The 22972-nt window shown below is 44.4% G+C and overlaps 1 protein-coding gene and 1 pseudogene across 2 annotated transcripts in view; one reads left to right on the top strand and one right to left on the bottom strand.

The window, feature by feature from the left end:
- Nucleotides 1-19516, top strand: part of LOC121916706 (kelch-like protein 26) — a 28557-nt gene extending 9041 nt beyond the window's left edge. For both annotated transcript variants that reach the window (XM_042442072.1, XM_042442071.1), the window contains exon 3: nucleotides 17553-19516. In XM_042442072.1, the coding sequence (XP_042298006.1) occupies nucleotides 17553-19134 (1582 nt within the window). In that variant the 3' untranslated portion in view covers nucleotides 19135-19516. The remainder of the gene's footprint in view (nucleotides 1-17552) is intronic.
- Nucleotides 10776-12419, bottom strand: LOC121916574 (annotated as a pseudogene).
- Nucleotides 19517-22972: the final 3456 nt, after the last annotated feature.

Genomic DNA, 22972 nt, shown 5'->3' on the forward strand with positions numbered 1-22972 from the left:
GGTACATTATTTTTTGTTTCTTCATGCGCAGCATCAGGACCTGCATTTGCACTTTCCTCTTTGACCTTCGTTTAGTAACTGCTCAAAGTCCTGAATGTCGTCTGCTTAATATCGTAGTGTCGTGCCTCATATCTTAGGCTGTGTAAGGTTTCTTGTCTCCTATATTCCACTCGCCCTTGTGTCTGATTCTAATTCGTGCTTTTGTTTGATTTTCTCAGCTAGATAATTAAACAGTAGGGTGATAGAGACACTACACTACGTATCTACCAACGTCACTCATCCCAATTGTTGGGAGCCTTCATCTGTAATTTCATGTACTAAAAAAGGTAATTGTAGGGCCCTAACGTACAGGACAATAAGCTTTTTTGGGTCACGTTTGAGCATGCTGTTTAAATGATGTATGTTGTCTTAAGAGGCCAGAGCCGTGCCAAGCCAGCTCCAGTCCAGGACTGGAACCAGCTTTTGGCACAGCGTTCTGGCCGTCTTAAAGGCATGTGTCCTTTAAATCATACCGTCCAAGTTGACCCAAGCGCTTTATTTTGGCCTTTCTGTTCAATGCCCTTAATACTGCAGCAGCATCCCAAACCAAATGAAAGGCTCTTTCCTGTTGCTGTCATGGGGGTCGGCGGAGGAATGAAACACCGTTCAATATCCTTGTGAAGTAGTTCCTGCTGTAATCTTATCTGTGGGGGAAATTGAGGGTTAGCTTCACTGTAAGGCAAGTGTCCTCAGGATGAATGGTGTGCATAGCTGAGAGCGTGTGCCTTCATCAAAATCAGATGTCTATAAACGGGGATTGTTCTGTAACAGCCAACGTATATGGTGCAACTCTTTAGAACACACTCTGTCATAACGTTTATGGGTAGCAACGTTTAGGGTACGTGTTGCCCACCATATGAACCTTCCATACAAGTGGAGGTGTTACTCTACTGCTCAGGCACAATACAAATTAAGTTGTACAAGCTACCTAGTAAGACATTTTTTAATTCTCCCAGCCGGTCCCCTATCCACAGTGTTGTCTTACATACACACGCGTTCGCAAAAACAGGTTGAAAAGGGTCTTGCAGCCTTGTTGAGGTCTAACGGAATAAAGCGCTCATGGTAGCATCCGCTTTCATAAACTTGAGTGGGCTTTCCGTCAGTATCCCCTTTGCAGACTGACGTTCCTAGCATAACATTCCTATGCCTTTGAATGTTTTAAAAACCCACTACTACCTCTGCGTGGGGTGGTGTGTGTTTGGAATAAAATAATCCACTTTTGGAAACCACGTTGTTTCAAAAGCACACGTTCAAATACAGCAATGCGCTGAAAGACTTGAGGGAGGTGTCTGCAATCCTCCAGATATTTTGGACTGTAACTCCCATGCATTTCTTACCATTGGCCAAGCTGCAAGGGTTTGCTGGGTAGATGCGTTCAACACATCAGGACTATTAACATCAGGAGTCCATGTTTTCCACTCATTCCTAATGGAGAGGCGCGTATTATCCTCTCAGGTACAGAGTAAACTACTAATTACCTGTCACATATGTTGTAAAAGAGTGTCAGTCATCCCTTGGTACTAAAGAGATGGTTGCATTTATCTCTACGTGCAAAATTTGCTACTTACACCATAATATGTTCGTGTTTGTCCTAAAAATATGTCGACATTGGATTGCTGGGACTTTTTGGTTTTAAAACAGATCGATCAGCTCACTCTCAAATGTTACTATTTGTCACATATTACAGCACACCACAACAAATTCCAAAACAATTGGAAAGGGTGCACAGTGGTTAATATAAACTCCCCCTTTCCACAATCTAGTGCATTAAAAAGTTCTGGTACCATTTATTTAAATAATACCTGACATGCTTTCAGAGGAACTCACAAAAATCACACTACGGAGAACAGGTAGTAAGTAAATGCCTTATCCTACAAATCCTTTGCAAGTAACAAGATTAACATCCTTGTTATCTTACATCTCCTCCTCGACAGAAAAAAAAGGAATAACTGTCCCAAACTTGCTCGACTCCTCTGTGTGAAAAAAATGCTATTCCCTGGTCTTTGGCACTAGAAAAGACGGGCGAGGTTCCCGGATATACAACAATCTGTGCCAATCCATATTGACCATTAGCATATATTCAAATGGATCTTACTACCCCACACTCCAGATGTATCAATCCACAAAATCCCACATATTGACAAATACACAGCTCCACCCCCTGTGAAATAGCTCAATGTATTTAAAAGAATAAAACGTTTTTTAACAACACACCCCAGAGTACACAACACACACGTAAGTGAGCAAATGCCTTTCAGTGCACTGGGATTTACTACTAATACCGTACGAGTTACTAAGTACATGGCTTAAGTCCAGACTATCGAAAGTCGATATCTCACATATGAGCTGCCAATGTCCTAGAGCTAATAGGGGAAGGCTTTTCTCCAGTCCGCCACAATCGAACCGGACTTGGTGAGACACAAGTGGGGCCTTCTTGGAGGCTGCTCCCACTTTGAATGCCCTTCCATGGGAGGCCCTCCCTGCTTTCCTTTTTGCCAGCAGGCAAAGTTATTTTTATCCAAGCAGCCTTTTATATAATGTGTATATATTTCTATGGGGGGTGTGTGCTTTAGATAGTGGTTTTCCTTGTTTTTATATGTTTTTATAGGTCATTTCATCCGTTTTAGCTAGTTGGGTTTACACTCTCATCCTCCCCCTTTGCAAGCTTTTGACTTATTGTTCTCTCTCTATGAATATCTAGGTCTCCAGCACAACTCCTGTGGTCATTTTAACCAAAAGTCATAGTGAAGGACCTAGAAATTCCTAAAGAGAACACTCCACTAGGCTTTTTTGTGGGTTTTTCGGGCTCTGTGGCCATGTCCAGAAGAGTTTATTCCTGACATTTCACCAGCATCGGGGCTTATAAATTTCTGAAAGAACATTGAAATAAACAGGATTGACGAATGGTCAAAACATCAAAATATGTTAAGCAGCAAACATTAAAGATCTCAACTTAATATATGAAAGCACAGAACACGGAAGGAACACATTAATTATATATTAAGGAAAGAAGGAGCCAAGCATAAGAACTATGTCTCACCCTTCAAAGAAATCAAGGGAGTCTCAAAAATGGAAAGTCAAAGATTCAAAAAGATGTACAGTGGCCGCCCTTTTTTTACGCGGGGGATCCATTCCCCCCCCTGCGTGTAAAAAAATGTGTGTGCATGAGCCCCATGAAAGTAATGGGGGCTTGTGCATGGCGGGAGGCGTGTGCATGCCCCATTAACCTTAATGAGACGTGTCCTCCCCGCGCGCCCCTCGCAGCTTTCAGCGTATGCTGAAAGTCACATATAGTGCGCCCACATATGACCACGGTGCACGGTACTACAATCAATTACAGCGCGCCTGCGTCATACGCGGGCTCGCCATACATGGACTCAACGTCACGTGGATGGCGACCCCAGCACTTTTAATGGCATATGTGCCGTGGCGTGCAGGCAGCACACCCACACAGGGGCGCACCACCATTGAAAACACGAGACTTGAGGTCCCACATTTTTCCCTTATGTGGGGAGGGGGGGGGGGGTGGTTTCCGGAATGGATCCCCCACATGTATGAAGGGTGCACTATATTAACATTAATGTCAAGCATATATTAAGTAAACTAACAGGTTTTTTTGTAATAAGCAATTAAAATCTGTATAATAACATTCAAATAATAGAATTCAGAAGAGGAGCCTCACCTTCTGGCTGTAATCAAAGTTGGGAAGTACTAAGGATCTGTATGGCGTGAGATGGGAAGAGTCAAAGAGGGGGTGACAAACACCCTAGGGACCGCCACTAGAGGGACTGTCACTCCCTCCTCCCCACCCACTAAATTTACTGAACAATAACCGCCTTCTCCTCCCATACAATCTGAGAAGAGAGAAGAACTGGATGCCTTTCATTCTCTTTGAGGAATGTAGCAAGGGTCCCTCCATGCCACCCAAAGAGAATGGAAACAACCACTGGGCGTCACATAAGGTGTGGAGCGCACCAAATGACACACCCAAAGGGGGCGGAGACCACTGTCCCAACACCTACCTTTGGCAGAAACAGGCTGTGGCATTCACCTGCTTCCCTTGAAGACAGCAGTCCCCAAACTGTGCCCTTCAAGAGAGTTTGGACTCAGCCCCAGAAGCCTCAGCCATTGTGGCCATCGCCTGGATCTGGGAACTGAAGTCCAAAATTGCTTAAAGAGCAGTTGGGGACCACTGCTTTAAGAGATGTTTTGAATGCTTTAAGAGACGGTTGGGAGGGGAAGCTCAGCGGGAGGAGAAAGAGAGGCCCCCAGAATTGTTTGAAATTACAATTTCAAATTTAAAAAGCGGAATTTTTAAATATGACATTTCAATTTTCACACCAAATCTTCTATGTAAAGACATTTAGGTGGTTGGGTATGATATTGTAATTAGGAAGCTATTTTCTCTCTCTAATTTCGCTAGTTTTGTTATGTCACAAGCTCTTAGCATGAATATAGGGGGTTTTAATGGTTCTTCAGTCTCTGTGGCCATCTAGAAGAGGGTTTTTTCCTGACATTGTGCCAGCATCTGTGGCTGGCATCTCCAGAGAAGATGGCATAGAGAGAGTGGGTGGTGTGTGTGTGTGTGTGAGATTATATATATAATGTGTGTGTGGTGTGTGTGTGTAATATATATATATATTATACTGGGGGACCCTGGGTTGGGAGGAGTGATTTCCTGTCCATCTGTGTATTTTCTGTTGTTGAACGTCATCTAACTTGCCCTGGATATCTTCCTCTCTAGGATCTTTTCTATTTCTTCAGGGCTGCCCATTCCCATTCCTAATCTGTCTTCTGGCCACGGATGCCGGCAAAACGCCAAGAATAAACCCTTCTAGAACATCGCAACATAGCCAGAAAAACCCACAAACACAACACACACACACACAAACCTATGGATGGCCGACCATGAAGCTCCGACTCAATGAGCCTGGACGTCTCAGCTATTGCATGGAATTCAGTAGTCCATGGGAACGACGACTGAGGAGTAACATCAAGACGTACTCTTCCTGCAAGCCTTCCCATTCCAACAATCCCGTTGTAAAGCATTTAACTAATTATTTAGCAACCCGCCGCTGCCTCTGCCCTGCTTTTACTAATCGTTTTAACACTTAACATTATTATTACTTAATTGTATCTTTATTGTGGGTGGGAAGGCTGGGAGGGTTGGGATACAGGGACAACGGGGCATTTATTGTGGCCTTTGCAGTTTTTATTGTTGCTTGCTGCTTTGATCTTTGTTGGAGCAGATACAAATAAACTGCATTATTATTATTATTATTATTACATACAAGAGAAGCATCCTAAGGATTGTTGTGGGTGTGAAATGAAAGCAGGAGGTCAAGGGAGGGGGTGACACCAACCCTAAGGAGGCCATTGGGGAACCAGCGCTTAAAATAAAGGTTAATAATAAAATAATATAATAATAAAAACCCCAACCTGGTGCGCAGTGGTCAATGCTGAACTGCAGCCACCATCTGTGCATTTTGTCGCACAAACCACAAGGTTGTGAGTTCAATTCCAGGCTTGACTCGGCCTGGCATCCTTCTGAGGTTGCCTAAAATGAGTCCGCAGTGTTTGTTGGGGGCAATGAGTTGAAGACACCGCCGTTTCAGGGAAGTGTCCCAGCATTATGTATGTGACTGCATTACCTAATGTTGTTCAATTGTTGTCTGCTGTATTTATCGAATGTTAACAAGGGGCAGATATGAACACTGTTCCCTCCGTATTCGCAAGGGTCAGGGGCACAAGACCCCTGCAAATAAAGAAAAAAATGCGAACAACAAAAGCACCCTGTTTTGACCTGAGAGGACGCCTCTCTAGGATCTCTAGGTCCTCCGGGCAACTCTCTGGTCACGTCTGACAGACACTGACCATAGAGTTGCGCTGGAGGAGATACAAAAGGCCTAGTGGAGTGTCCTCTCTAGGAATCTCTAGGCCTTTCAGTGCAGCTTTTAGTTAAACGTTAACAATAGAGTGCGCTGGAGACCTGAGAGATTCCTAGAGGGCCATATTCACCAAATGCGTGAACAAAGATGCGTATTCATCAGTAATGCAATAGCTAGATAAAGATACTAATCAAATCCGTGAGTAATAGAACTGCGCTGGAGGAGCTACGAAAGGCCGAGTGGAGTATATTCCTCAGGTCTTTCAGTGCGACTGACCATAGAGTTGCGCTGGAGGACCTACAGATCCCTAGAGAGGCCATCTCCCCCAACACGGAGGGAGGGCGTCTTGCCGTTGCCATCGCCTTCCCTTCCCCTCAGGGCTCCCTTCCCCTCCCGGGGCTCCTCTGTCCGAGGGGAACGGAGGGAGGCGCAGGGCTCGTGGGGCGCTCCTCACCCGGTGGGCCCGCGTCAGGCTCAGGTCCTTCATGACCTCCTCGAAGGCCGCCGCTTCCTCGCCTGCTTCTGGTTGGGGGAGCGCGATCTTCTCGCTGAATTTCCGAGGTTGTTCGACGAGGCCCCGCCATCTGTCCCCCGTCCGCATCCCCCTCCTCCTCTATCGCACGGCGCATGCGCAAAGGCATAAACCTAGAGAAATCTGAGGGAGAGGCACATTCCCCCCCCCTCCCTCCGGCTCCGCCCCTTCCCTTCGATTTCTACTGCGCATGCGCACGCGCAAAGCCGTAAGACTAAACAAATCGAGGGAAGAGAGACTTCCCCCCTCCTCTCCTCACAAGCTCCGCCCCTTCCCTTCGATTACTACGTCGCATGGTCCACCAATGGGGGAGGAGGAGGAGACTGCGCATGCGCCCTTTATCTGCGGACCTAAAGAGCGTCAGGCCAATGCGCGAGCGCGGAGGGAGGTCTTTGCGCGTGCGCAGTAAGAGGAGAGTTAGAGGGAGAGAAGCGCTCCCCTCCCGTCCTTTTGTGTGAAGCCGTCACGCGAAAGAGGCTTCCCTCTCCTCTCTATGGTCTGAACAAAGTCGTACTGCGCACGCCGAAGGCTAATAAACACACCCCCTCCACGGAGGGGGGGACCTTGCGCATGCGTACTCCGTTTCCCCAACTTGCCTTTTTAAAAATCCCATTATTTCAATCCTCTCTTTCCTCCTCTTCGACCTGCAATCATGGCCCAAAACGCACTGAGAAATAATCCAGTTTGAGACCGCTTCCACTGCCCTGGCTCAATGCTAGGGATCATGGGAACTGGAGTTTTGTGGAACATTGAGCCTTCTCTGTCAGAGAGAGCTCTGTGCCACAATGAACTACAACTCCCAGGATTCCCTAGCACTGAGCCAGGCAGTCCTCAAACTGGATTATTTCTGCAGTGTGTTTGGGACGCTGGTCTTGCTGGGTGCCTTTAAGACAACACTGACTTGGTCAACCGCTGGAAGCTTCTTGGCCTTGCCATTCCAATAGAATCATAGAGTTGGAACTTGGAAGAGACTCCAAGGGCCCTGATCCAGTGCAACCCTTTATTCTGCCATGCAGGAACTCTGTGCAAAGCATCCCCCATTAACAGATGCCATAGCCTCTGCTTAAAGACCTCTAAGGAGGGAGACTTCAACACAATCTCCAAAGGAGAGTGTGGTTTCCTCTGTCAAACACCCTACTCTCAGAAAGCTCCTCCTAATCTGGACTGGAATTTCTTTTCCTGTAGCTTCCCCATTGCTCGATTTGTGTCCTATTCTCTGGAGCGGCAGAAAACAAGCTTGCGCCCTCCTCAATATAGGCATCCCTTCAAGTATTTAAACAGACTATCATTTCACCTCTTAACCTTCTCTTCCCAGGCTAAACATCCCCAGCTCCCTGAGTCTTTCCTCATAGGGCTTCAGGTTTTCCAGACCTTTCATCACCATTTTAGTTACTCTCCTTTGGATACATGCTACAAGTTTTTCAACATCTTTTTTGAATTGTTTTGCCCAGAATGGACACAATTCCAGGTGAGGCCTAACAAAGCAGAATAGAGGGACTATTACTTCCCTTGATCTAGACACTATATACTCTATTGATGCAGCCTAGAATTGCATTGGTCTTTTTAGCTGCTGCATTGCACGGTTGACTCATGTCCAACTTGTGGTCTACTTGGACTCCTAGATCCCTTTCACACTTAGAAGTCTCCTTAAACTAGGTGCCCCCCCACCCATATCTGTGCCTTTCATTTTTCCGCTCCAAGTGCAAGACTACAACAACAAACAATACACAGCTAACATGTAAATCACTTTTCCCAACCTAGAGTCACACATTATATACAGTATGTATGTGTGTATGTATGTATGATAAATATCCCACTCTCTTCCATTCCAGCGATCTCTGAAGGTGCCAACCCAATACCAGCAAAACACAAGGAATAAACCTTTCTAAAACATGGCCGCATAGCCTGAAAAAGCACACAAAAAACTATGGATGCTGGCCACGAAAGCCTTCGACTCCACATTCTTAGAGAAGGTTTGCCCTTGTCTTCCTCTAAGACGAGATAGTTGGATTGTATCACACATAACAGGGAAGCAGCAGAGTAGGTATGACAGATCCAGCTAATATCATAATGATTCCAGCTAACATCATACTATCATGATAAAATTCAAAGATACAGCCGTGTTAGTCTGTAGGATCAGTATGTGGAGAGATCTTGTAGCTCCTTTGAGACTAAAGAAAGAATGTGGCAGCATGACTTTTTCCTAAAGTCGAGAAAGCCATGCTTCCAATCTTTCTTTTTTCTGGGGTATTAGCTAATCCTTCTAATTTGGTGTCATGTGCAAATTGGATAAGTATGCCCCCAATTTTGTCCTCTGAATAAATCTTGACTGACCCTGTTCTTGGCAAGATTTAGTCGATTTGCCACTGCTTTCTCTTGAACGTTTATACCTAAGTTCGATTTCAACTTTCCACATAGTGCAGGAGATTGCACTGGCCACGTTTTGCCATATCCCAACAAAGGACTTGGAGAAGCCTTAGCATATGCTGACATATTAATGCACTGCAGCACCCACACGCACCCACATGGCTTTCCTATGTGAAACAAGTGTGAGTTGCAACACGAAGCTCGTTGAAATAATAAGGAACGCTGTCACGGCTAATATGCTTGGAAACATCTGCTTTAATTTTACATTCGGGAAAAAGCACCAAAGTTTGTAACTTGGCAACACAGAAACAATCTGACCAGTGAGACATGGAGACGCTAAGTGTGAAATCCATCCTGCTGCAGAACACTGCAATTCATTTTTTTAATGTTTCATTCCTTCCTTCAAGAGCTTGTGTGGCGGATTCAAAACCTGCAAAGAAGGACTGAATGAGTTTCAAAGAAGTGCAGGATTTTGCAGCCAGCAGGAAATGGAAGTACTGTACAGTAGTGAATAACTAGCGCCTGAACAGACAGCCCAAAATAAAGCTGCTTTGGGTCACTTTGGAGGTATGCTGTTTAAATGACACACGCATCTTAAGGCACTCTTAAGATCCTGAAGACTGGAGTGGTGGCTTTGGCACGGCTTCCGGACTCTTAGGACACATGCATTATTTAAACAGCATGCCTCAAAGTGACTCGAAGCACTTTATTTTGGCCTGTTTGTTCAGGCCCTTACTAAACTGAGGAGTGAAGTCACTCAGCAGAAAGGTGTACTGGCCCCACTGGCATCAAGGGCCAGAGGTGCTTTCAGGCAAGCCCAACGGTACTCATTAACCGACAAGTTATTTGTAATGAGTGACTTCTGGAAATAACATTCCCACAATGAGAGCAAAATTTCCCCTGAAATAACATAAAAGACTGGAAAAGTGGTTATTTTCCCCTCTGGAATAAGTAACATTTATTCATTAACCATAACTTAATGATACAAGGTGGAGAGAGGTCGTTCTTTTTCGACTCTGTAAAACAGGTTCCTGCACCCTCTGATGAGAACCCCTTCTTCTGCTTCCAGTCTGACCTAAATCCACTGCACACTTTAGTGATCAGCCAAGCCACATCTTCTGGAGTGGCTGAGCTTAGACAATATGGGGGTCCTTCTGGTGACAGCGTTTTTAACTACGTTCCACTGAAAGTTCATTTTGGCAATTAAGGAGCCGCTCTAGATATCAGTGTCGTTTAAAGGCCGCTGTCATTAACCAATGGTTTGCCTTGGCTAATGAATACCAAAAGCCAGAGTTAAACTCCTGAGATGGGATGGTGGAGCAGGGCGCGACTGGCTATACTTCTCTGCATGGCTAGCACCATTTCATGTCACCAAAATACCCTGGATTTGTTCAACTGAAACAAAGCGGACGGGTTTTCTGCTCTTCATGCTTTCAGTGCAGATGTCGCATCAAAGCTCTGTCTACCTATTTTAAAGATGTAAGAGGTTTCGGAGACAAAACAAGAACAAAAACAGCTGTGCAGATACTTGTGCTTTTCAAGAAAAACAAAACAAATTTACATCTCCATGACTTCACATATGTTTTCATTTCCTTCAGTGTCTTTCTCCCCAACCAACCCCCTCCATGCTCTTATGATATGGCTTTTGGAACTGCAGGGCCTTCTTAAGTTTCCTGGATGGTGTTTTTAGTTTTCTTTAATTGTCATCACAATGAACCAATGTAATGATGCTTCGGGGTACAGTTAACTTAATTTAAAAAAAAAACACTGCAGAAGAAAGATGTTAACATCCGCAAGACAGGACACATTTAGGGGAGAGAATCTGTGAGACACACACCCTGCCTTCTCAGCGCTCCTGTCCTCAAGCCAAGTCTTCTTTATAACATTTACAGATCCCAGAGATGAACACACACTTGGTGAAACACAAGACAAGAAGGTAATGAAGTGGTTCACTGGCCTACCACTGACGTAAAACTTTGATGTTGCAAAACAAGGCAGACATGTATGTGCATCTCAATGGCATGCGCTATGTCAAAGGCCAGGGACTCGCCAGGGGTCACACCTCCGGCCATAGTCTGTGGGAGAATGACGGCACAAGCGATACCAGCAAATGATTCTGGGAAATGCAGTCCCTCTCCCATTCATCTGTCCAGTGTATAGACCTGAACGATGCTAGTGACGTTGTTCAGGTGCCAGTTGTAACCTCAAACAATGTAGATCTTGTTCTCTAACAAGCAACAGCCAGCTTCAGACTGCCCGGCCCCATGGGGCTCATTGTCGTCCACTGGTTGGTTTCAGGGACATAATACTCCACCGCCAAAACATCAAGCAACGGTCAACGTTCCATGCGCTCCAGGGCAATATTCTGTTATGCGCAGTGACCATGGCGTGGAGACCCGGGTTCATTCATGGGGTTTTTGAACTCCCATTGGTCACAGCGGGATCATAGCAATGTAATGCTTTTTGTCTTCCACTGATATCCCATAGCCCCCCGAGATATACAGCTTGCCTCCCAGCGTGGCCCCTGCGTGCCCCACGTCCTGCGTTTGAAGAACAACATAGCTCCACTCATTGGTTTTGGGGCAATATGTTCACAGAGCCAAGCTGCCAGAGCGTTTCCTTCCCCCTGTGGCAGTGACCATGCCATGCAAAACGTTGAGCTGGAACTGGATCCGGCTCTCTTGCATGGCTTGGATCCGTAGCCACTGGTTCAAGTGGGGGCATAGCGATAGCAGAAGTCCACCGCCCCTCGCCACTAGGTACTGCAGGTGTTGACCCCCGACCACATAAAAAGTTGTCCAACACTGCAACACATGTGTTGTGCTGCTCCCAACCTCCATTTCGGTCAGCTCTTTGAATTGGCGCGTTGCATCTAGCAATAGTAAACTTGCTGCTCACAGTTCTGTCATTGCCTGTGTATGGGGTGCCACCAAAGTGATGGGAGAGGATCTGAGCGGATAGCGGTCCGGGGCGACTGCATTCATTCATGCTGCCGGAAAGCAAGATCTGGTGTTTTGAAGGCTTCCAAGAGGTACTGCCGGCACAGGACGTCTTCCACCATGATGTCTAAGGTTTGGACATGTTCTACCAGCTCAGGGATTTTCATAAGCGGGAAGCGGAATGTGGCAGAGAACCTGGCTGGCGTTGCTACGGCGTACTGGGTCATACTGTAGCCAGCGTATGGCTGCCTGGAAGAGGTCAATTTCACTGCAGCTCTTGATCTTTGTGCTCTGAAGGAAAAACACAAGCGCTCCAAGGGGAGGTGCAGGAAGTCCTCTTCCTCTGAAATCTGAAGGAAATGGTGGAAGGTGAAAGAGTCCACCGACTCCTTCAAGGACCAGACTGAAGGTGGGTAGCCATCTGACATATTGAGGCAGGTCTCTACGCTCATAGCAGACTTAGGAATTCCTCACACAGCTCCCCACCGGCACTATCTGCAAGAAGACAGCTGCCCCACACATCCTGGATGCAGTCAAGGTCCAGTTCACTTCGGCACTGTTAGGCAAACTCTATGATGTGCTTCAGGCCCTTGGCAAGACACCTTTCAGCTCAAGATACACTTGGCTGGCTTCTCTCATCCCACCAGTGAACATGCCCTAAAATGAAAAGTCAAAGAACACAAGAGAAATAGTTCAGATACATTGTTCTTTTGGCTTAAATACCCTAAAGCACCAGTCCCATCTGATCTTGGAAGCTAAGCAAGTTCAGCCCTGGTTAGTTACTTGGATGGAAATTGCCAGGGAATACCAGGTGCTGTAGGCTATATTTCAGTGGAAGAACGGGCAAAACCACCTCTGAGCACTCCTTGGCCCAGAAAAACCCTTTGCATTCATTGGGTCACCATCAGTTGACAGCAATTGAAGGCACAAAACACATTCCTAGATACCACAGAGTTTCCCATGCTTTGCCAGCTAATAATAAGCTTCCAACCAACCAATTTTGAATTTCTCAACACAACTGTCTCTTGTTCATTGCTGAGGAAGTGAGACTCTTGCAGGGCAGTGGTTCTCAATTGCCTAATGCCACGACCCTTTAATACAGTTCCTCATGTTGTGTGTACCCACAACCATAAAATTGTGGTGCCTCAGTTCCTAAGACCATTGAAATATGGGTTTTCTGATGGTCTTAGGTGACCCCTGTAAAAAGGGTTGTTCGACCCCCAAGGGGTCACAACCCACAGTTGGGAACCACTGATCGAGGGGGAGTTTTTGCTGTCTGAAATTGTAAGGATATTAACAGGAATTACTTTTGGAAACACTAACTGTACACTTTAATCAGCTGGCTTCTGTCTTTTTAAATAGCTTTACAATGTTTTTATCATTTTAGGCTGACATTTTGCCTGAATATATGCCGGCAACTGCCTTGTGTGTTACTATAAAACGAAAAAAATATTGAATTAAACAATGTTAACAAATACATTTGACTACTTCAGAGAGTTTTTAGACATTTATTAATTTTTAATCCAATTACAGTGACTCCTTTTGACAAGGTAGATTACAAGATTACCTAAAAACTGGAGGCACATTTACAGTTTCAAACACCCATTCTTGCACGCAGCAGGAGATGGTTCTTTAAATACAAATGGTTGAAAAGCCTCAATCAATATGGAAATGAGGGTTGTACAACTCTTAACTTTTGTGCTCTTTTGTATATCTTTACCCTTAGGATCTTTCTAGTTCCTTCATAGCTGCCCTTTTTCCATTCCTGTTTTTCTTCTGATCTCTTGACTCAGTCCCCATTCTGATCAATGTTTGATCAAGGTACGGGAACTTTTTTACTATTTTGTTTCCTCCATTGCCTAGGTTGGGTCTGTGTAGCATTTGCAGTCAGCCCTTGGTTCCACAGATTTTTGAAATGCATGTATTCAAGCGTCCCAGCTTGAAAATATTTTAAAAATACACAAATACCAAAGCAAACTTTGGCCCTATGCAGACAGCCAAAGCAAAGCTGCTTTGAGTCACTTTGGAGGTTTAGTGTTTCAATGATGCATTCGTCTTAAAGTCTGAAGCTGCACCAAAGCTGCACTCCAGTCCTTAGGACTGGAGCGTTGCTTTGGTGTGGCTTTCTGGACTCTCAATGAAACACATACCTCCAAAGTGACTCAAAGCAGCTTTGTTTTGACTGTCTGTATCAGGCCTTGTTTTTGCCATTTTTATTGGACACAATTATTACGCCGCCGTATTTTAAGGGAGACTTAGCACCACAGATTTGGTATCCACAGGGTCCTGAAACCCACCCAATGGATAATTCAGCAGTAAGCCTGCTTTCCACTCTTCTTCAATCTTCCTTATATTTGTTCCAGGTCGGTTTTTCTGCTACAATAGGGTGTGCCTGTGTATCTTAACGTGTGATATCCTTCTCCCTATCTTTACTCTCCTTTTTCCAGGTCTAAACTGCTCTTCATATTATAGTCTAAGCCTGTTCTTTTCAACGCAAGTCAAACAAATAGGGTGGCAGCCTGCCTGACTCCTTTGCCGATCGGGAACCATTCTGTTTCTCTATATTCTGTTCACAGTAGCCTCTTGTCCTAAAAATAGATTTCTTCATCGGACTACGAGAGATGACAGCGCTTCATAATTCCATCATCTATGCAGTCCCAAACTTAAAGTAATAATTGTAAAAGTGAAATATCCAATAGCACCCACTTTTAAAGTCATTTTTACTGGAAAATGTCATAATCGCAAATAAAAGTAAACTATCAACTATCTCAAAATACTAAAATCAACAAAAAAAAGCCTTTGGGCATGAATATATGTTCAATATATGCATAAAATTAACATACGTCATATTATATCCGGTTCTATAAAATGGTTATCAGGAAGAGACTCTCTCGAATACTATTCTGGTGGGAGTGGGTAGTCCAAAGTCAAACGTATCTTTCCAACATGAGAAGATGGAGGTCTCATTTGATGTGTATACTGTGAACGCAGTCAATAAAAACAACCTAGTCCTCTGAAATAATATGGGGGTTTTTGTGTCCATTACAAGACTGTATGGAATATGAGATAATATCCATCACCCAGAGGTCCCATACTCTTTTCCACCCGTAAGAATGTAGAGTTCTCTGGTTTTCCAGCACTGTCCATTTCCATTCCGGCTGCGTGATAAAAATGAAATTAAGTTTCTGTGCTTCAATGAGTGTCATCTCTGCTATAAATTGTTAGCAATAAAAGGCCTGGACAAATCTTAACTTTTGATTGTAATTGTATGGGAGTCTGTCTGAGAATTCTAAATACCCCTCCTTAAAACTGCCAATCCCAGCATGCAACAGGAGGCAGCTAGAGGAGTCACACTGGAATAGTACTTCTTTAAGAGCTCGTCTGATAAACACCTTAATTTCATTTTTCATCACAGCAGCCGGAATGGAAATAGGACAGTGCTGGAAAACCGGAGAACTCTACATTCTCAGCGGTGGAAAAGAGTATGGGACCTCTGGGTGATGGATATTATCTCATATTCCATACAATCTTGTAATGGACACAAAAACCCCCACTATTATTTCCAGAGGACTAGGTTGTTTTTATTGACTGCGTTCACAATAATACACATCAAATGAGACCTCCATCTTCTCATGTTGGAAAGATACGTTTGACTTTGACTACCCACTCCCACCAGAATAGTATTCGAAGAGTCTTTCCTGATAACCTATTTTTATAGAACCGGATATATATGACGTATGTTAAATTTTATGCATATTATTGAACATATATTCATGCCCAAAGGCTTTGTTTTGTTGATTTTAGTATTTTTGAGATATGTTGATAGTTTACTTTTATTTGCGATTATGACATTTTCCAGTAAAAATGACTTTAAAAGTGGGTGCTATTGGATATTATCACTTTTTACAATTATTACTTTAAGTTTGGGACTGCATAGATGATGGAAAGTTATGAGAGCGCTGTCATCTCTCGTAGTCCTGATGAAGAAATCTATATTTAGGACAAGAGGCTACTGTGAACAGAATATAGAGAAACAGAATGGTTCCCGATCGGCAAAGGAGTCAGGCGAGGCTGCCATCCTATTTGTTTGACTTGTACGTTGAAAAGAACAGGCTTAGACTATAATATGAAGAGCAAGTTTAGACCTGGAAAAAGGAGGAGTAAATATAGGGGGAAGGAATATCAACAGTCTAAAATATGCAGAGCACACCATACTTGTAGCAGAAAACATCGACCTGGAACAAATACTAAGGAAGATCGAAGAAGAAAGTGGAAAGGCAGGCTTACTGCTGAATTAAAGAAAAGAAAATACAGTGGACCCTTATCCATTGGGGTTGGGTTTCAGGACCCCCATGGATACCAAAATCTGTGGATGCTCAAGTCCCATTAAATACGGCTGCGTAATAAGATCGTGTCCCTCATATAAAATGGCCAAAACAAAGTTTGCTTTTGGTATTTGTGTATTTTAAAAATATTTTCAAGTTGTGGATGCTGGAATCCATGCATTAAAAAAATCTGTGGATACCAAGGGCTGACTGCAATGATCTACACAGACCCAACCTAGGCAATGAGGAAACTAAAATAGTAAAAAAGTTCCTGTACCTTGGATCAAACATTGATCAGAATGGGGACTGCAGTCAAGAGATCAGAAGAAGACTAGGAATGGAAAGGGCAGCTATGAAAGAACTAGAAAAGATCCTAAAGTGTAAAGATATACAACCGAGCACAAAAGTTAAGAGTCGTACAACCCTCATTTCCATATTGATTGAGGCTTTTCAACCATTTTGTATTTAAAGAACTATCTCCTGCTGCATGCAAGAATTGGGTGTTGGAACTGTAAATGTACATCCAGTTTTTAGGTAATCTTGTAATCTCCTTGTCAAAAGAGTTCACTGTGAATGGTGGATTAAAAATTAATAAATGTCTAAATACTCTCTGAAGTAGACAAATGTATTTGTTAACATTGTTTAATTCAATATTTTTTCATTTTATAGTAACACACAAGGCAGTTGACAGCATAATATTCAGGCAAAATGTCAGCTAAAAATGATAAAACATTGTAAAGCTATTTAAAAAGACAGAAACCACTGATTAAAAGTGTATAGTGTTTCCAAAAGTAATATCCTTGGTAATATCCTTACTCACAATTTCAGACAGAAAAAAGTCCCCCTAAATCAGTGGTTCCCAACCTGTGGGTCGTGATCCCTTTGGGGGTCGAACAACTCTTTTTACAGAGGTCACCTAAGACCATCAGAAAACCCATATTTCCAATGGTCTTAGGAACTGAGGCACCACAATTTTATGGTTGTGGGTCACCACAACATGAGGAACTGTATTAAAGGGTCGTGGCATTAGGCAAATTGAGAACCACTGCCCTGCATAGAGTCTCACTTCCTCAGTCCAATGAACAAGAGACAGTTGTGTGGAGAAATTCAAATTGGTTGGTTGGAAGCTTATTTATTAGCTGGCAAAGCATGGGAAACTCTGCTGGTATCTAGGAATGGTGTTTATGTGCCTTCAATTTGCCTGTCAACTGATGGTGACCCAATGAATTGCAAAGGGTTTTCTTGGGGCAAGGAGTGCTCAGAGGTGGTTTTGCCAGTTCCTTCCACTGAAATATATCCTACAGCACCTGGTATTCCCTGGCAATTTCCCGTCCAAGTACTAACCAGGGCTGAACTTGCTTAGCTTCCAAGATCAGATGGGATCTGGTGCCTTTAGGGTATTTAAGCCAAGAACAATGTATCTGAACTATTTTCTCTTGTGTTCTTTGACTTTTCATTTTAGGGCCATGTTCACTGGTGGGATGAGAGAAGCCAGCCAAGATGTGATTGAGCTGAAAGGTGTCTCTGCCAAGGGCCTGAAGCACATCATAGAGTTTGCCTACAGTGCCGAAGTGACCCTGGACCTTGACTGCATCCAGGATGTGCTGGGGGCAGCTGTCTTCTTGCAGATGGTGCCGGTGGTGGAGCTGTGTGAGGAATTCCTGAAGTCTGCTATGAGCGTAGAGACCTGCCTCAACATAGGTCAGATGGCTACCACCTTCAGTCTGGCTTCCTTGAAGGAGTCGGTGGACTCTTTCACCTTCCACCATTTCCTTCAGATTTCAGAGGAAGAGGACTTCCTGCACCTCCCCTTGGAGCGCCTTGTGTTTTTCCTTCAGAGCAACAAGATCAAGAGCTGCAGTGAAATTGACCTCTTCCAGGCAGCCATACGCTGGCTACAGTATGACCCAGTACGCCGTAGCAACGCCAGCCAGGTTCTCTGCCACATTCGCTTCCCGCTTATGAAATCCTCTGAGCTGGTAGACAATGTCCAAACCTTAGACATCATGGTGGAAGACGTCCTGTGCCGGCAGTACCTCTTGGAAGCCTTCAACTACCAGATCTTGCCTTTCCGGCAGCATGAAATGCAGTCGCCCCGGACCGCTATCCGCTCAGACGTCCTCTCCCTCATCACTTTTGGTGGCACCCCATACACAGACAATGACAGAACTGTGAGCAGCAAAGTCTACTACTTGCTAGATAGCAACACGCGCCAATTCAAAGAGCTGACCGAAATGGAGGTTGGGAGCAGCCACACATGTGTTGCAGTGTTGGACAACTTTGTCTATGTGGTCGGGGGTCAACACCTGCAGTACCGTAGTGGCGAGGGGGCGGTGGACTTCTGCTATCGCTATGACCCACACTTGAACCAGTGGCTGCGGATCCAAGCCATGCAAGAGAGCCGGATCCAGTTCCAGCTCAACGTTTTGCATGGCATGGTCTATGCCACAGGGGGAAGGAACCGCTCTGGCAGCTTGGCCTCTGTGGAAACATATTGCCCCAAAACCAATGAGTGGAGCTATGTTTGTTCTCTCAAACGCAGGACGTGGGGCCACGCAGGGGCCACGCTGGGAGGCAAGCTGTATATCTCGGGGGGCTATGGGATATCAGTGGAAGACAAAAAGGCATTACATTGCTATGATCCCGCTGTGGACCAATGGGAGTTCAAAAACCCCATGAATGAACCCCGGGTCCTCCACGCCATGGTCACTGCGCATAACAGAATATATGCCCTTGGAGGCCGCATGGACCACGTTGACCGTTGCTTTGATGTTTTGGCGGTGGAGTATTATGTCCCTGAAACCAACCAGTGGACGACAATGAGCCCCATGCGGGCCGGGCAGTCTGAAGCTGGCTGTTGCTTGTTAGAGAACAAGATCTACATTGTTGGAGGTTACAACTGGCACCTGAACAATGTCACTAGCATCGTTCAGGTCTATAACACTGAGACAGATGAATGGGAGAGGGACCTGCATTTCCCAGAATCATTTGCTGGTATCGCTTGTGTGCCAGTCATTCTCCCACAGACTATGGCCCGGAGGTGACCCCTGGCGAGTCCCCTGGCCTTCTGACATAGCGCATGCCATTGAGATGCACATACATGTCTGCCTTGTTTTGCAAAATAAAGTTGTACGTCAGTGGTAGGCCAGTGAACCACTTCACTTACCTTCTTGTCTTTGTGTTCCACCAAGTGTGTGTTCCATCTCCTGGGATCTGTAAATGTTATAAAGAAGACTTGGCTTGAGGACAGGAGCGCATGAGAAGGCAGGGTGGTGCTGTCTCACAGATTCTCTCCCCTAACTGTGTCCTGTCTTGCGGATGTTAACATCTTTCTTCTGCAGTGGTTTTTTTTTTTTTAATATTAAGTTAACTGTACCCCGAAGCATCATTACATGTAGTTCATTGTGACTGAACAATTAAAGAAAACAAAACAACACATCCAGGAAACTTAAGAAGGCCCTGAGCTTTCCAAAAGCATATCATAAGAGCATGGAGGAGGTGTGGTTGGGGAGAAAGACACTGAAGGAAATGAAAACATATGTGAAGTCATGGAGATGTAAATTTGTTTTTGTTTTTTCTTTGAAAAGCACAAGTATCTGCACAGCTGTTTTTGTTTCTTTGTTTTTGTCTCCGAAACTCTTTACATCTTTAAAATAGGTAGACAGAGCTTTGATGAGTCATCTGCACTGAAAGCACTGAAGAGCAGAAACCCGTCCGCTGTTTCCAGTCTGAACAAAGTCCAGGTATTTTGGTGACATGAAATGGTAGCTAGCCATGCAGAGAAGTAATAGCCAGTCGCCAGCCCTGCTTCCAAAGCATCCCATCTCAGGAGTTAACTCTGGCTTTTGGATATCATTAGCCAAGGCAAAACCATTGGTTAAATGACAGCGGCCTTTAAACAAACTGATATCTAGAGCGGCTCCTTAATTGCCAAAATGAACTTTCAGTGGAACGTAGTTAAAAACGCTGTCACCAGAAGGACCCCATATTGTCTAAGTCTCAGCCACTCCAGAAGAGTGTCTTGGCTGCATCACTAAAGTGCAGTGGATTTAGGTCAGACTGGAAGACAGAAGAAGGGTTCTCATCAGAGAGGTGCAGGAACCTGTTTTACAGTACGAAAAAGAACGACCCTCTCCACCGTTAATCATTAAGTTAATTGGTAATGATAAATGTTACTATTATTCCAGAGGGGAAAAATAAACCACTTTTCCAGTCTTTATGTTATTTCAGGGGAAATTTGCTCTCATTGTGGGAATGTTATTTCCAGAAGTCACTCATTACAAATAACCTTGTCGGTGTAATGAGTTACCGTTGGGCTCGTGCCTGAAAGCACCTCTGGCCCTTGATGCCAGTGGGGCCAGTACACCTTTTCTGCTGGAGTGACTTCACATCCTCAGTTTTAGTAAGGGCCTGAACAAACAGGCCAAAATAAAGTGCTTCGAGTCACTTTGGAGGCATGCTGTTTAAATAATGCATGTGTCCTAAGAGTCCGGAAGCCGTGCCAAAGCCACACTCCAGTCTTAAGGATCTTAAGGTGCCTCTAAGATGCGTGTGTCATTTAAACAGCATACCTCCAAAGTGACCCAAAGCAGCTTTTAATTGTGGCCTCTGTGTTCAGGCGCTAATATTCACTACTGTACAGTACTTCCATTTCCTTCTGCTGGCTGCAAAATCCTGCACTTCTTGAAACTCATTCAGTCCTTTTCTTTGCAGGTTTTGAACAGCCACACAAGCTCTTGAAGGAAGGAATAGAAACATTAAAAAAAAATGAATTGCAGTGTTCTGCAGCAGGATGGATTTCACACTTAGCGTCTCCATGTCTCACTGGTCAGGATTGTTTCTGTGTTGCCAAGTACAAACTTTGGTGCTTTTTCCCGAATGTAAAATTAAAGCAGATGTTTCCAAGCATATTTAGCCGTGACAGCGTTCCTTATTATTTCAGTTTCAAGTTCAACGAGCTTCGTGTCGCAACTTCACACTTGTTTCACATAGCAAAGCCATGTGGCGTGCGTGTGGAGTGCTGCAGTGCATTAATATGTCAAGCATATGCTACAGCTTCTCCAAGTCCTTTGTGGGATATGGCAAAACGATGGCAGTGCAATCTCCTGCACTATGTGGAAAGTTGAACTGAACTTAGGTATAAACGTTCAAGAGAAAGGCAGTGGCAAATCTCTGAATAAATCTTGCCAAGAACAGGGTCAGTCAAGATTTATTCAGAGGACAAAATTGGGGGCATACTTATCAAATTTGCACATGACACCAAATTAGAAGGATTAGCTAATACCCCAGAAAAGAAAGAATTTGGAAGCATGGGCTTTCCTAGACTTTAGGAAAGGTCATGCTGCCAAATTCTTTCTTTAGTTAGTCTCAAAGGAGCTACAAGATCTCTCCACATACTGATCCTACAGACTAACACGGCTGTATCTTTGAATTTTATCATGATAGTATGATGTTAGCTGGATCATTATGATATTAGCTGGATCTGTCTATACCTACTCTGCTTGCTTCCCTGTTATGTGTGATAACAATCCAACTATCTCGTCTTAGAGGAAGACAAGGGCAAACCTTCTCTAAGAATGTGGAGTCGAAGGCTTTCGTGGCCAGCATCCATAGTTTTTTGTGGCTTTTTCAGGCTATGCGGCCATGTTTTAGAAGAGTTTATTCCTTGTGTTTTGCTGGTATTTGTGGTTGGCACCTTCAGAGATCGCTGGAATGGAAGAGAGTGGGATATATATACATACATACATACACACATACATACTGTATATAATGTGTGACTCTAGGTTGGGAAAAGTGATTTACATGTTAAGCTGTGTATTGTTCTGTTGTTGTAAAGTCTTGCACTTGGAGCGGAAAAATGAAAGGCACAGATATCGGGTGGGGGGCACCTAGTTTAAGGAGACTTCTACGTGTGAAAGGGATCTAGGAGTCCAAGTAGACCACAAGTTGGACATGAGTCAACAGTGCAATGCAGCAGCTAAAAAGACCAATGCAATTCTAGGCTGCATCAATAGAGGTATAGTGTCTAGATCAAGGGAAGTAATAGTCCCACTCTATTCTGCTTTGGTCAGGCCTCACCTGGAATATTGTGTCCAGTTCTGGGCAAAACAATTCAAAAAAGATGTTGAAAAACTGTAGCCATGTATCCAAAGGAGAGTAACTAAAATGGTGAAAGGTCTGGAAACCATGAAGCCCTATGAGGAAAGACTCAGGGAGCTGGGGATGTTTAGCCTGGAGAAGAGAAGGTTAAGAGGTGAAATGATAGCTCTGTTTAAATACTTGAAGGGATGCTATATTGAGGAGGGAGCAAGCTTGTTTTCTGCTGCTCCAGAGAATAGGACACAATAGAGCAATGGATGGAAGCTACAGGAAAAGAAATTCCAGCTCAAGATTAGGAGGAGCTTTCTGAGAGTAAGGGTTGTTTGACAGAGGAACACACTCCTTCCTTGGAGATTGTGTTGAAGTGTCCCTCCTTAGAGGTCTTTAAGCAGAGGCTGGATGGCCATCTGTTAATGGGGATGCTTTGACAGAGAGTTCCTGCATGGCAGAATAAAGGGGTTGCACTGGATCAGGGCCCTTGGAGTCTCTTCCAAGTTCCAACTCTATGATTCTATTGTTGAATGGCAAGGCCAAGAAGCTTCCAGAGGCTTGACCCAAGTCAGTGTTGTCTTAAAGGCACCCAGCAAGACCAGCGTCCCAAACACACTGCAGAAATAATCCAGTTTGAGACTGCCCTGGCTCAGTGCTAGGGAATCCTGGGAGTTGTAGTTCATTGTGGCACCAGAGCTCTCTCTGACAGAGAAGGCTCAATGTCTCACAAAACTACAGTTCCCATGATTCCCTAGCATTGAGCCAGGGCAGTGGAAGCGGTCTCAAACTGGA

The sequence above is a fragment of the Sceloporus undulatus genome, chromosome 10 (assembly GCF_019175285.1).
Source record: "Sceloporus undulatus isolate JIND9_A2432 ecotype Alabama chromosome 10, SceUnd_v1.1, whole genome shotgun sequence".
NCBI lineage: Eukaryota > Metazoa > Chordata > Lepidosauria > Squamata > Phrynosomatidae > Sceloporus > Sceloporus undulatus.